The 15,000-nt window shown below is 40.8% G+C and overlaps 1 protein-coding gene across 13 annotated transcripts in view; it reads left to right on the top strand.

Moving 5' to 3' along the window:
• The window catches only part of tenm2a (teneurin transmembrane protein 2a), a 639,454-nt gene that overhangs the window by 444,624 nt on the left and 179,830 nt on the right, over positions 1-15,000 (top strand). For all 13 annotated transcript variants that reach the window (XM_062045574.1, XM_062045572.1, XM_062045573.1 and 10 more), the window contains one exon: positions 10,423-10,654. In XM_062045574.1, the coding sequence (XP_061901558.1) occupies positions 10,423-10,654 (232 nt within the window). The remainder of the gene's footprint in view (positions 1-10,422; positions 10,655-15,000) is intronic.

The following is a 15,000-nucleotide window of genomic DNA, read 5'->3' as shown; positions in this document are numbered from 1 at the left end:
ATGTGTTTTGGTTCATTCTTTTTTCCTGACTCGAAAAACTGGACGAGCACGCAGAGTAGCAAAATGATAAAGAATGATAAGAAAAAGAGCACTCAAACAGAAGTGAGTAAAAAATAACTAAGAATGCACACTTAAGGTGTGAGAAATGGAAACACACACAGAAGGTTCGATGAATAGCAATTAACACTACAATTAACACTGAGCCACAGGGAACGAGAAGCGTGAGTGGAGCCAAAGCAGAGGAGATGTACATTAGTAGAAGTGTGAAACATCAGAAAATCTAAAGGCGCCAAGTGAAGGGAGTGAAGAGCTTAAGTAGTCAGGACAAAATCAGTATCAGGTGTGCATGCCGGTGGCCACGCCCCGTGACCCAGAAACTAGGCACTGCAACAAAGAGAAAATAGGCTGCAGCAGAGCTACCGAAACAAAGATTCCTAGTACCTATTGTTACATGACAGAGAAGCAGCCCAAAGGAGACACCACATTAGTCCAGACCCCAAGTCGTACAATGTTCTTATAATATTTCATAAAACTACTGTAGTTGTTTGGAGCACATTTTTGTACGGATTTTCAAACAAAAATATATTGTCTAAAATTTGTTTTTTATTTTCAAAAAGTGTGTTACATGTTAAAAATGTGGTGTTTTAAGAGGGGGCCAAGCGTGTATGAAATAGATGTCATTTATTTTCAAAAAGCGGCGCTTAATTGACATACTTAATTGTCCTCCTAAGTTGAGGTACTACTGTATCAAGCAGGAGTCTGAAACTCAATATAACTGGGGGCCGCAGAAGGTAGATTCTGGGTGGGGTAAATGTGATAACTACTTCTACCAGCAGCTATAGAGACACTGAGCTATGGTAGGCCTTAAGTCATTAAATAATGTAAAATTGAATGTAAAAAATGGTATTCTTTCGACAGTGAGATGGTCAAAGACACTTCCACTTGCTGAAAGGAAGTTTCTCTTTGTGTTGCCCAATGTATTTTTTTTTGCTGTAATTTTTATTGGTAATGATCTTTTTTAGTGGTATTTAAGATTGCCATAATAGATTTACCTATTAACTGTCCAGGGTGCGAGGGGCTCAAATAAACTAAACCATGAAGTTAAAGGCCTACTGAAATGATTTTTTTTTATTTAAACGGGGATAGCAGATCCATTCTATATGTCATTCATGATCATTTCGCGATATTGCCATATTTTTGCTGAAAGGATTTAGTAGAGAACATCGACGATAAAGTTCGCAACTTTTGGTCGCTGATAAAAAAAGCCTTGCCTGTACCGGAAGTAGCGTGACGTCACAGGTTGAAAGGCTTCTCACATTTCCCCATTGTTTACAATGCGGCGAGAGCGATTCGGACCGAGAAAGCGACGATTGCCCCATTAATTTGAGCCAGGATGAAAGATTTGTGGATGAGGAACGTAAGAGTGAAGGACTAGAGTGCAGTGCAGGACGTATCTTTTTTCGCTCTGACCGTAACTTAGGTACAAGGGTTCATTGGATTCCACACTTTCTCCTTTTTCTATTGTGGATCACGGATTTGTATTTTAAACCACCTCGGATACTATATCCTCTTAAAAATGAGAGTCGAGAACGCGAAATGGACATTCACAGTGACTTTTATCTCCACGACAATACATCGGCGAAGCTCTTTAGCTACGGAGCTAACGTGATAGCACATCGGGCTTAAGTGCAGATAGAAACAAAAGGAATAAACCCCTGACTGGAAGGATAGACAGAAAATCAACAATACTATTAAACCATGGACATGTAAATACACGGTTAATGCCTTCCAGGCTGGCGAAGCTTAACAATGCTGTTGCTAACAACGCCATTGAAGCTAACTTAGCAACGGGACTTCACAGAGCTATGCTAAAAACATTAGCTATCCACCTACATCAGCCCTCATCTGCTCATCAACACCCGTGCTCACCTGCGTTCCAGCGATCGACGGAGCGACGATCATAGATGCAGTCGGCGGCCCGGAGACGGAGGAAGTCAAGGTGAGGTCGGCGGCTAGCGCGTCTGCTCTCCATCTCAAAGTCCTCCTGGTTGTGTTGCTGTAGTCTGCCGCTAATACATCGATCCCACCTACAACTTTCTTCTTTGCAGTCTTCATTGTTCATTAAACAAATTGCAAAAGATTCACCAACACAGATGTCCAGAATATTGTGGAATTTTGAGATGAAAACAGAGCTTTTTGTATTGGATTCAATGGTGTACCAATACTTCCGGTTCAAGAATTGACGTCACGCGCATACGTCATCATACATAGACGTTTTCAACCGGAAGTTTCCCGGGAAATTTAAATTCGCACTTTATAAGTTAACCCGGCCGTATTGGCATGTGTTGCAATGTTAAGATTTCATCATTGATATATAAACTATCAGACTGCGTGGTCGGTAGTAGTGGGTTTCAGTAGGCCTTTAAATGGTGGGCCACAAAATACGGGCCCGCGAGCCACGTGTTTGAGACCCTAAGTATAAAGATTTAGAATGTCAGACATATCTTTGCTTTGATTAGTGCATATATATGCAGCTTACACTGGAGTTCTTTTTTGATCTGCCACCCCATCATAACTCTTGTTTTTCCCCCATCCCGTATAGTTATAGGACAATACCCTGGTCTCCAAAGTCACAGGTTTGGTCTCACACATTTGTTTTGTTAATCGGCTGTGTCCGTTCTCAGTGCTACAAACAATATTTGTAAGTTCTATCTGGAAATCTTAAAAAAATGCCCACCATGTTTAACTGTCATTCTGACAAACAAGGTGTGCCATACAATATTCATGTCGATTCCAAAAATGAGCTCATTGTTTATGCCACTATGATACAACATCTGTATCATAATCCTTGAACAAAGTAAGAGTGAAACTCATGTGAATAATCACTGAATGGAGAACTGGGGGTGGGATTAAATAAATTATCTTCTTCCCACTCCCTTTCAGGCAAAACTGGACAATCACGCATTACATACTATACATTACCTTTTGCGCTATATTAATTTATATTATTATGTGTTGTCAACTTTGTACTTTTTTATAAATAATAAAATAATAAATAAATGGGAAAAAAAAATGAAATGAAGGAAGGTGAACGGAGAGCAACACATGCATGTATGCAAATTTGAATACGAGAGAGAGCAAGCCAGCGCATACGTTATGACAGACCACCTCAAAAAACTGAATGGAATTTTAGATTTTTTTACTGAACAAGACAGCCAGAATGTACATTATATTGAAGAATGTAGGATATACATTGAAACATTTTTTTTATATTAACAACGTATGAATCTCACTCCTCTTTTACTTCTCAGACCACTGCCTCGATCGACATATTTTACAATCAAGCAAAACGCAACGAATATTCAACAAACAAAATATGAACGCAAAAGGTAAAAACACTTACAATCTGATATAATATCCCTTTTCTGCAGATCATTGTTTAAAAATCTGCCTCCACCTCTGTCCCTGACCCCAGCGTTTCAGACAGGCTGTTATGGAAAACAAACCCCGCCCCCACTGCTTGGTGTCGCTAATTACCATAATAACTTGTGTATTATTCAAAAGCGCAGATTCCATCCATTGAAACACTTTCCATAGTTCAAGATAGGGTTGTACGGTATGCCGGTATTAGTATAGTATCGCGATAGTAATGAATCATATTCGGTACTATACCGCCTCTGAAAAGTACCAGTTCGCCGCGCCCCCGTCGTCATCACGTCGTGTCATTGCTGGTTTACAAGCAGACGAGCATGTTCGGCAGCGCACAAATCAAATCAAATCAACATTATTTATAAAGCACATTTAAAATTTACCACAGGGGTAGCCAAAGTGCTGTACAATGGGCAGGTTAAAAGATAAGAGAACCGAGCAAACACAACACAACACAAACAGAGCACGATAAAAAATAAATAAATAAAACATAAAAGCAGGTTCACAGCAGGTGTATTATGGGGCGCCAAAGCAGGATGGAGATCGCTCAGTGTTAAAAGCCATGGAATAAAAGTATGTTTTTAAGAGAGATTTAAAAACGGGAAGAGAGGAGGCTTGTCTAACACTCAGAGGTAGGTCGTTCCAGAGCTTGCGAGCAGCAGCGGCGAAAGCTCTGTCACCTCTAAGCTTCAGCCTTGTGCCAGGGACCGTCAACAGCAGCTGATCGGCTGATCTTAGGGATCGGGTGGGGCAGTAAGGCTGAAGGAGGTCGGAGAGATATGTTGGCGCGATGTTGTTTAGACATTTAAAAACAAATAGAAGGAGTTTAAAATTGATTCGGTAACGCGCAGGGAGCCAGTGAAGGGACGCTAATATAGGGGTAATGTGCTCACGTCTGCGGGTCTGTGTTAGCAGACGAGCAGCAGAGTTCTGCATGAGCTGCAGGCGGGCGAGGGAGGCCTGGCTAATGCCTACGTAAAGGGCATTGCAGTAGTCTAGACGAGTCGAGATAAAGGCGTGGATTAATTTCTCAAGATCATGTCACAATCAGGGAGTACTTACAAGCAGACACAGTGTGTAGACAGAAAAGGGAGAACGGACGCATTTTGGCTTAAAAGCTAAAGATAAAGGTGAAGTTATAACACTGAAACGCCCACAGGAAGAGGTGCTTTAAGACATGGCTAGCTAGCTAGCGGCTAAAGTCCAGCCCCAGTCTGCAGTGTTTTAGCGACTTCTAAATCACTAATCCTGGTCTCCATGGCAACAAATAAAGTAAGTTTCTTACAAGTATCATCCCTGCAGGACGAGGAATAACTAAAAATGCTTCACTACACATCGTAGCTCACCGGCGTCACAATGTAAACAAACGCCATTGGTGGATCTATACCTAACATCCACTGTAATGATACTAAGTACAGGAGCGAATCTAGTCGATACTACTATGATTACGTCGATATTTTTTGGCATCACATCTTCTTCTTTGTTTTTTATTTATTTATATCATGTTTATAAACTCAGGAAATATGTCCCTGGACACTCATTTAATGTGACCAATGTATGATGCTGTAGCTACTTGGTATCGGATTGATACCCAAATTTGTGGTATCATCCAAAACTAATGTAAAGCATTCAAACAACAGAAGAATAAATGAATATTACATTTTAACAGAAGTGTAGATATAACATGTTAAGAGAGAAAGTAAGCAGATATTAACAGTAAATGAAAAGTAGATTAATAATTAATTTTCTACCACTTGTCCTTAATAATTTTGACAAAATAATAGAATGGAAAATGACACAATATGTTACCGCATACATCAGCAGCTAAATTAGGAGCCTTTGTTTGTTTAATTACTACTAAAAGACAAGTTGTCTTGTATGTTCACTATTTTATTTAAGGACAAACTTGCAATAAAAAACATATGTTTAATGTACCCTAATTTTTTTGGTTAAAATAAAGCCAATAATGCAAATTTTTGTGGTCCCCTTTATTTAGAAAAGTATCGAAAAGTACCGAAAATTATCGAAATCATTTTAGAACCGATACCAAAATATTGGTATCGGGACAACACTAGTTCAAGACTTACGGTAATTTGAAAACAGCACTGCACATCATAATGGCGGCTACAGTTTCGATGTTAAATGTCTAAAAAAGTTATTTTGGAAACGTCCGTAGGGCCTGATTGAAAAACCTTATTGACCAAATATGGCCCACGGGCTGTTATTTGCCTAGGTCTGGTGTGGAAGGTGCTATTTCACATTGATAGTGCTCTTGTTGTGATGCATAGTCATCAAATTTACTCATGAAAGGCTTTTTGCAAACAAGCTTTATCGGTGTGCTTTACAACTCAGTAAAGGACGCCAACATCAAGTGAACCATTACTCATGAAGATATAAAACCGAATCGGACAAAGAGAGGATAATAATACCACGCTTGTCGACTTTCATAACAATGTACACTATCTGCAAGAGTTTAGCATCATAAGTATTTTTCAACAGTGTTGAAGTGAATGTATGTGTTAATGCAACTTTGGATATGTGTCTTTTCTCCCAAGATGATATTTGCATGTGCAAACAGATGTTTTGTGTCTCTTGTGAGGATGAGGTCAGACCTCCTTTATCTCTCTAGAGTCTCCTTCCCTTCTATCACAAGCATCTGTTCCATGTGGATGACACCTGCATCCCCGTGGCGGTGGAAACAGGTCACCTTCCAAGCAGCCGGAGTACAAGAGAGCTCACTCCCATGCAGGGCCGCCCCTTCATATACGCAGATCACACGCTGTGTGTAGGGCCCTGCAATCCATGGGAGGTCCCCATTTTGCGTGAATTAGCCCATGTAAAATGTCGATGATTGAATTAGAAGGCGCAAACGTATTCTGAGCCCCTTTCCTGCTCCATCACTGATAATAATATACTGCAAAATTTCCCCCCAATATTTCAACCATCCGCTGTGGTGCTGGGCTTGCAATTGTACTTTGTTTGAATCCCAGATTGGAGATGTGTAACAAATATAGCTTTTAGTCATGTGTTATTTTGCACTGAAAACATAAACTATTTATTTCTCCAAATCATGCATGAAATTAAATGAAAGTTGTATTTAAAAAGTATAAAAATGGTTTCACATAGATAGAAAAGTGGGAAATTGTTTTGTAAAGTGGGGTACCGTATTTTTCGGAGTATAAGTCGCTCCGAAGTATAAGTCGCACCAGCCGAAAATGCATAATAAAGAAGGAAAAAAACATATAAGTCGCACTGGAGTATAAGTCGCATTTTTGGGGGGAAATGTATTTGATAAAACCCAACACCAAGAATAGACATTTGAAAGGCAATTTAAAATAAATAAAGAATAGTGAACAACAGGCTGAATAAGTGTACGTTATATGACGCATAAATAACCAACTGAGAACGTGCCTGGTATGTTAACGTAACATATTATGGTAAGAGTCTGTGGAAGTCTTGCTCCCCAGGGTTCCTTGGATCACCACAGACAGCTTCGGTCATATTGGCACACAATGATTTATTTTGCAATAAATAGTTCTTTATGCTTTTCAGCAAGTGTCCGTCACTCTCAGTGAGCACACAAATGTTTTTTTTCTGCAGCCTTTCGCTCGTGCTCCGCTGCCAACTCGCCACCTTCAACGACCATCCACCCCCTTCTCCTTCCCGACTGCTCCCTTTAACAGAGCGACAGGTGATCAGACAAACACTCTCAGCTGTGTCATCTACGCACCTGTCGCTAATCTCGAAGGAGGTCCTGGCACATCCCGCCTTGCTGCAGTCCCGCAGGCCACGCCCCTCACAGAGTCATTCAAATAACTATAACATATAGAACATGCTATACGTTTACCAAACAATCTGTCACTCCTAATCGCTGAATCCGATTAAATCTTATACGTCTACTCTCTTACGTGAATGAGCTAAATAATATTATTTGATATTTTACGGTAATGTGTTAATAATTTCACACATAAGTGGCTCCTGAGTATAAGTCGCACACCCGGCCAAACTATGAAAAAAACTGTGACTTATAGTCCGAAAAATACGGTACTTAAAGTGAAATTTAGCCAGGGGCGGTCCTGATTCCATGATATTTGTTGTAATACCCGTCTATGAGGAATTAGAAGTAACAATTACCCAAGCAGAGATTCAGCCAGGATCCAATTCATATCCCCTCTTCCCTCATCAAATTAAAGAAGAATATGTTGTAGGAGAATAATAAAGGAGACCTAACACAATTGTGCAACTTCACAAAAGTTTTTGTTTGATGCTACTTGAATCTGTGCTGACTGTATGAAGCCACCCTGTCTTTTGATCACTACTTGGAAGGCAACATGCAAACACAGTCATTAAAATATGTTTACCAATGAGGTGCGTAAAATCAAGAGAATGAAACAATGTTTGAGGAATGTTGGAATACTGAGTCAGTTGCATCAGAACTAAGGCACTAATTATAGCAAACAAGTCTACACTGCAGGCAATGTTCGGCTTATTATTTGTATTTTTAATCGGCGGCGTGTGAGTGTACGTGCAAAAAGAATGTGGCTGCACAAGATGTGATGCAACTTTGTTGAGATTGTCCATACTCCAGTGCTGATTTATTGACAGTATTTTGATGTACAAATACACACACTCGCTCACATTTATGAGACAAACACACACACACACACTCAAATAGCCGGAGACAGAAATAGAATGTGTGACTGGGTGTTTTTGCCTGGGTCATCCGGGTTTGTTTTTCTAGCTCGCTCACTCAACAGTCCATTAGCTCAGTGCTGGATGACCGGTATTGGATTCTGACGTGTTTCCCCAAGTCTGAGAGCAAAAGGATGAAGGTGCATGCTGTGCTGACTGCTGTGATATTGCTCAAACAAACACACACACACACACGGTTTGGCTGTGCTGTGACATTGAAGATTTGCTCAAATTAAAATGGACCAATGCGATGCTGGTTGGATGTATGTCCATTCAGCCAAAAAATTACATTTGAATGAATCCCCACCAAATATGACACCTGCTTTGACAGATTAGATGCTCAGTATGACGTGCTAATGCTGGCTTGCTGACTTTTATTCAGATATTATGCTAATGGTGTTGCCACTTCTTTTAAACCTTGGATATCAAATGAGCGGCCCGGGATTAGTGATTTAGAAGTTGCACTATGGAGGGACTCGGGTTGTACGGTATACCGGTATTAGTATAGTACCACGATACTAATGAATCATATTCGGTACTATACCGCCTCTAAAAAGTGCCGGTCCCCCACCCGACGACGTGTCATGCAGAACAGTCTCAGAAAGAGGTGCTTTAAGACATGGCTAATGTCTGTCCGCAGTCAGCAGCGTTGTAACTACTTCATTATCACTAATGCTTGTCTCCATGGAGACAAACCAAGTACGATTATTTCAAGTATCAACCCAGTAGGACGCGTGATAGCTCTACATGCTTCACTTCACACCTGCAGCACATCGGAGCCATAATAATGGATGAGTATTAACTTACCCATAGTTGACAAAGTCAACAAAAGATTTCATGATGTCCAAATATTAACCATTAAGGCAACCATATGAACTTTGACGACACTGATCACATGTGAATGAAATGCATACTTAGTCAACAGCCATACATGTCACACTAAGGGTGACCGTATGAACAATCCCAACACTGTCATAAATACAGTATGTGCCATATATTGAAACCACACTAAACAACAATGACAAACACATTTTGTGAGAATATTGGCACCGCAACACAACATAAACACTACAGAACAAATTCCCAGAATTCCCTGCAGCACCAACTCTTCTGGGACGCTACAATACAAACAAACGCCATTGGTGGATCTACACCTAACATCCACTGTAATGATACCAAGTACAATAGCGTATCTAGTCGATACTACTATGATTACATCAATATTTTTTAGCATCACAAAATCTTCTTTCGTTTAAAAAAAATGTATACTATGTTTATAAACTCAGGAAATATGTCCCTGGACACATGAGGACTTTGAATATGACCAATGTATGATCCTGCAACTACTTAGTATCGGATTGATACCCAAATGTGTGGTATCATCCAAAACTAATGTAAAGTATCAAACAACAGAAGAATAGGTGATTATTACCGGTACATTTTAACATGTTAAAAGAGAAAGTAAGCAGATATTAACAGTAAATGAACAAGTAGATTAATCATTCATTTTCTACCACTTGTCCTTAATAATGTTGACAAAATAATAGAATGATAAATGACACAATATGTAACTCCATATGCAAGCAGACTAATTAGGAGTCTTTGTTTGTTTACTTACTAATAAAAGACAAGTTGTCTAATATGTTCACTATTTTATTTAAGGACAAACTTGCAATAAGAAACATATGTTTAATGTACCCTAAGATCTTTTGTTAAAATAAAGCCAAATAATGAAATTTTTTGTGGTCCCCTTTATTTAGAAAAGTACCGAAAATGTACCAAAATATTTTGGTACCGGTACCAAAATATTGGTATCAGGACAACACTAGGAGGGACATTAGTGTTCAATCGTGTTTCTCACCTTTTTTCTCAAACTACTGGTATTTGCATCTTTCTTTGTATCCACAGTGGCTTTTTTTACAGTTGTAGTGTAAGTGTTGGTTAGCAAACAAACTACAGTGTCAAACATTGATGATGTCATAAAGGAGCGACACAGAATGACAAAATAATATGTGGGCAAACAGATTTGTTAGTTATGTGGCTGTACTATAATTGATACAGTGTATGAAAACTAGGACAAACTTTTTGTTGAAAATCTCTGTGGAAAAGCCAATCTTATAAAAAGTGAGGCATACAAAAACCGAGGTTGTGCTGTACAATAACAACAATGTATCAAAGGGGTTCTTGAGTTCTTAACATTTTCTGTATGTGGTGGCCCTCTGTAAAATTAATTTGGACATGCCTGTCTGAACTTTCCTTTTGTTTCCTTTGACTAATGTTTTCATTGTTCTCTTTCTTCAGGGGTGGCAAACCACCACACCCAGTCCAAGCTACGGCCTCCACTGCCCCCACCGCACAACCATCACACCTTGTCGCACCAGTCTGCAAACAGCCTGAACAGAAACACCCTGAGAGGGGGGCGGAACCCCATTCACGCCCCCAGTACTGGCCCCGGCGAGGGACCCACCACACCAGAGTCTGTGCAGCTTCAAGACAGCTGGGTGCTCAACAGTAACGTCCCGCTAGAGACCAGGTCAGAGATGTTTCTCCCTGTCTCTTTTTTTTTTTTTCAGTTGACATATTTACCTAATGCTGATAGGGAGACACGAGCCATCGGCTGTAAGTGCTGTCCCTAATCAATAGTGACAAATGAAAGGTCAGAGACAGAACATTCCTGTCAGCACAGGATGATGGTATTGGACTGAACAGAAATAATAGGAGCAGGGGAGGAACCAGTCTTGCTACAGAATGTTTTCGATCAATCACAAAAACATTGTGAGGTGGGGTGGGCGATACTGGGATCCGATGCCAAGTAAATACAGAACTCGTATTGTCGATACTAATACCGATCCTCTGACTTGATCTGTCATAATCATTGAATAGGTTTGCCTCTGGTTAGTAGATTAGGACTATGATGACACAGGAAAAATATTTTTTTTATTCAAAATCAAATGTTTTTTGTAACTGTACAAAAATGCATTAGTATAAAGTTGATTGAAATAACACCTTTGTTATGCTCAATTGCACACAGCTATTTAAGAAATAAGTCAGGTGTGCAAAGTAACACAATTTTTAACGCAATAATGTCAAAAATAACAACATGAATAATTTCCATTGCAGGTAAATATTTGTGAAAAATAAAGTCAGTAGTCAGTGAAGCAAGAAAGGGGAGGGGCAAAGTGTGCCTGAGTGAGCAGCGGAGAGGGAAGTGCATTATATGCACTGACAGACTAGTTGAGACACATGAACTCTGTTGAATATCGAGTAAATTGTTGGACGTACTGACGACAAACTGCAAAAAAAGTATAGATCCCATCACTATAGTATCAATCAGATGCAATACCCACCCTGGTATTGATACTATCTACAGCAGGGGTGTCCAAACTTTTTGACTGGGGGGCCACGTTGGGCTAAATACATTTGGCCGGGGCCGAAAGCCAACTGAATGCAAAGTAACCATATGTATATATATACATCCACTGAGATAGGCTCCAGAACCCCCTGTGACCCCGAAAGGGACAAGCGGTAGAAAATGGATAGATAGATAGATAGATAGATAGATAGATAGATAGATAGATAGATAGATAGATAGATAGATAGATAGATAGATATTAAGAGTACCGTATGTGAAAGGTCAACTCCTACCTTGTTTACTTCTGTGACGACCTCCTTAAAGCTGTGTAATCACTCAGAAATATCAAGCAGTTAAAAGTCAAACATGGATAAGTGTGGAGGGAGTGTTTTGCGTTTTTCCCATCATGCCTTGCAATGGATTGAAATGTGTGTAATTTAGACTTTTTTTTATGGTGTTTGGGACTCTTTTTATGATTTCCACAAAATTCAGTGAGCAGGTTGTGTTACATGTGACCATCTGTGTAGAATGTTTGTGCTGGTTGATTTTTTTTTTTGTACCATGACTAGGAAAGGTTGTTTAGATTTGTCATGTATGTAATATGCTGTGCTTAGTGAAGTGAAGTGAAGTGAATTACATTTATATAGCGCTTTTTCTCAAGTGACTCAAAGCGCTTTACATTGTGAAACCCAATATCTAAGTTACATTTAAACCAGTGTGGGTGGCACTGGGAGCAGGTGGGTAAAGTGTCTTGCCCAAGGACACAACGGCAGTGACAGGATGGCGGAAGCGGGGATCGAACCTGCAACCCTCAAGATGCTGGCACGGCCGCTCTACCAACCGAGCTATACCGTCCCGTATAGAATACCATCATGGTCACTGACCTGAGTTTCTTATATTGTCCACACGAAGGTCACAATTTGCCATCCGGTCTGACCTCCATGTAATTAAATTTAATATGAATGCATGGCCTTGTTGCTTTTAAATTTAATTTGTGCCGTCGTCTCGTGGGCCATACTGTATACTGTAGATCAGGGGTTTGGACACCCCTGATCTACTGTATACTTAGAAATCTATACACCCACTATTACTGTGAGGAAGGTATGCTTTTTACATAGTCCAGCATACATTGTCAAGCAGCTGCAAAAAAACACCAAGAGGTAGCAGGTCACCACTATTGATTGTATTGCAAATCCAGTCAAATCCCCCGTTTGGCTATACTTGCTATTACCAAACAAAAAAAGAGATCAACTCACTTGTCAAAAAACTCTCAAATATTTAGATTTCCTTTTCTGACACGGATGTATTGCAATTGCGATCAGAAATGCGATATCAACAATGAGTGTTGATATGATGATTGACAGTACATTTTAATTGACAGTCACTAAGAAGCCACTGATCTGACTTCTAAAGAAGAAGAGAAGTCAAATTAACATTCAATAAGTGTGACTGCTTCATGGTAACAGAATAAGTTGGTCAATAGTAAACTCATTACTATAATGAGTCTTTAGCAGCCTCAGTCCCTTGTGGGTCGGTTTCCATATTGAAGACTTTGATTCAAGGTTGATCTATGTGATTGTGCTTGTGTATAGTTTTAATTAGGGCTGTCAACATTAGCGCAAGTGATTAATAAAAATAGTTATCACAGTAATCATAAATTAACGAGGATTATTTGTTTTGACTGCACCTAAAGCCGAAAGGCGGCACGGGTTGTTACGTGGTCAGTGATCAGGTCACACGCAAGAGGAAAGATGAGTGACGAGAGTCCAAGCGGTGTGCTCGGTGGCCAATTTCACTTTGAAACACAATTGGACGGAACTTTAGATAATACCGTAATTATCTCCTGGTTTTGATTTGATGTAAATGTTTCCCATGATCCCAAACATACCGTCCGTGCCTGAAAGTGGATCGGTGTAGAGTGAGGAAATCTTGTGTGTCTAGAGAAGCACGGAGACAAAAGTGCACGGCAGATAAAACCTGTTGGAATTTGCTCTCATAAGATTGTTAATAAATGTTAATAATAGTATTGGACTTTGTGTGGCTTTGTCTGGGGACTACAATACATTATTTTACTTTAATTTGTTTTCACGTAAAGAAAATTTACGTATGTGTGTGTATATATATATATGTTTCCAAACTGGAAACTCAACAGCACAGCACAAAACAGCTCCACCACCATAGACAACCTCCAACGGCACCTTGTAAACAACCTTGATCAGATCCCTGAGGAATTTACTGACTAACCAGCTTTGCACGATGCCATCAATAGCGCAGCCTCAGTGGTGCTCGGCCACTCAAGGAAACGGCACCGGGACTGGCTTGATTGCAACTCTGCCGAACTACAGCTACGCCTACACTCCAAACACCAAGCGCATAAAGCCCTCCTGTCCTGCCCTGGATCTCCCTCCCTGAAAGCCACCTTTGCTGCCGCAAAATCCTCTACTCAGTGCGCCCTCCGGAGCATGGAGGACACCTGGTGGGTGCAGAAGGCTAAAAAGATCCAGAACCTTGCAGACTGCAACAACACTCAGGGCTTATATGATGCCATCAAAGCCCTATATGGCCCAAGGAAGTGGACACTTGCCCCTGTCCGCTCAGCTGATGGAACCACCCTTTTTACGGACCGTCACAAGATCCTTGGCCGCTGGACAAATCACTTTGAGACTTTCCTCAACCACACCAACCCTGTTGATCTCCACATCGTGGATGGACTCCCAGACCTGCCTACAATTATGCACCTTGACTCTCCACCACAGTACTGTGAAACCCGCCAAGCCATCAGGGGCCTGAAAAACAACAAAAGCGCAGGACCCGATGGCTTCCCAGCAGAGGTTTTTAACCATGGCGGATATCTTCTTACACGGCGCCTGCACCTCTTCATTTCACACAAGTGGGAACATGAGACCCTCCCACAGGACTGGAAGGATGCCAACATTGTGGTCATCTACAAGTACAAAGGTGACAAAGCAGCGTGTGGGAACAGCCGTGGAATTTCCCTTCTTCCATCGCAGGGAAAGTGCTGGCAAAGATCATGCTCAAGAGCACATCTCGGAAGCTGCTCTCCCGGAGACACAATGTGGCTTCCTGAAGACGAGATCCACCACCGACATGGTCTTTGTCTTAAGGCAGTTACTTTGGAGAAGAGCAGAGAGCAGTGCAAGTACCCATATATTGCCTTCATCTACCTCAGCAAAGCGTTTGAAACCTTAAACTGTCTAAACTTGGGGTACCACCCAAATTTCTCTCCATCCTGCAGCAACTGCATGATGGGATGCAAGCCAGAGTCTTCTCTGGAGAACTCCAGCCAGGCTTCTTCAAGGGGTGAAGCAAGGCTGTGTCCTGGCACCAGTACTGTTCAATCTCCTCCTTTCTGCCATCACCCACCTCTTCCATCGTGGCCTGGATCATAAAGATGGTGTTCAATTCGAATACCGCCTTTTTAACATTCGCTGTCTCCAAGTCCACACCAAGACAAAGGTCTGCCAAATCTGCAAGCTACAATACGCAGATGATTGTGCAGTGTTAGC

This window comes from Entelurus aequoreus, linkage group LG04 (genome assembly GCF_033978785.1).
Source record: "Entelurus aequoreus isolate RoL-2023_Sb linkage group LG04, RoL_Eaeq_v1.1, whole genome shotgun sequence".
In the NCBI taxonomy this organism is placed as follows: domain Eukaryota; kingdom Metazoa; phylum Chordata; class Actinopteri; order Syngnathiformes; family Syngnathidae; genus Entelurus; species Entelurus aequoreus.
Note: the sequence above shows the minus strand (reverse complement) of the source record. Positions and strands in the feature narration are given on the sequence as shown.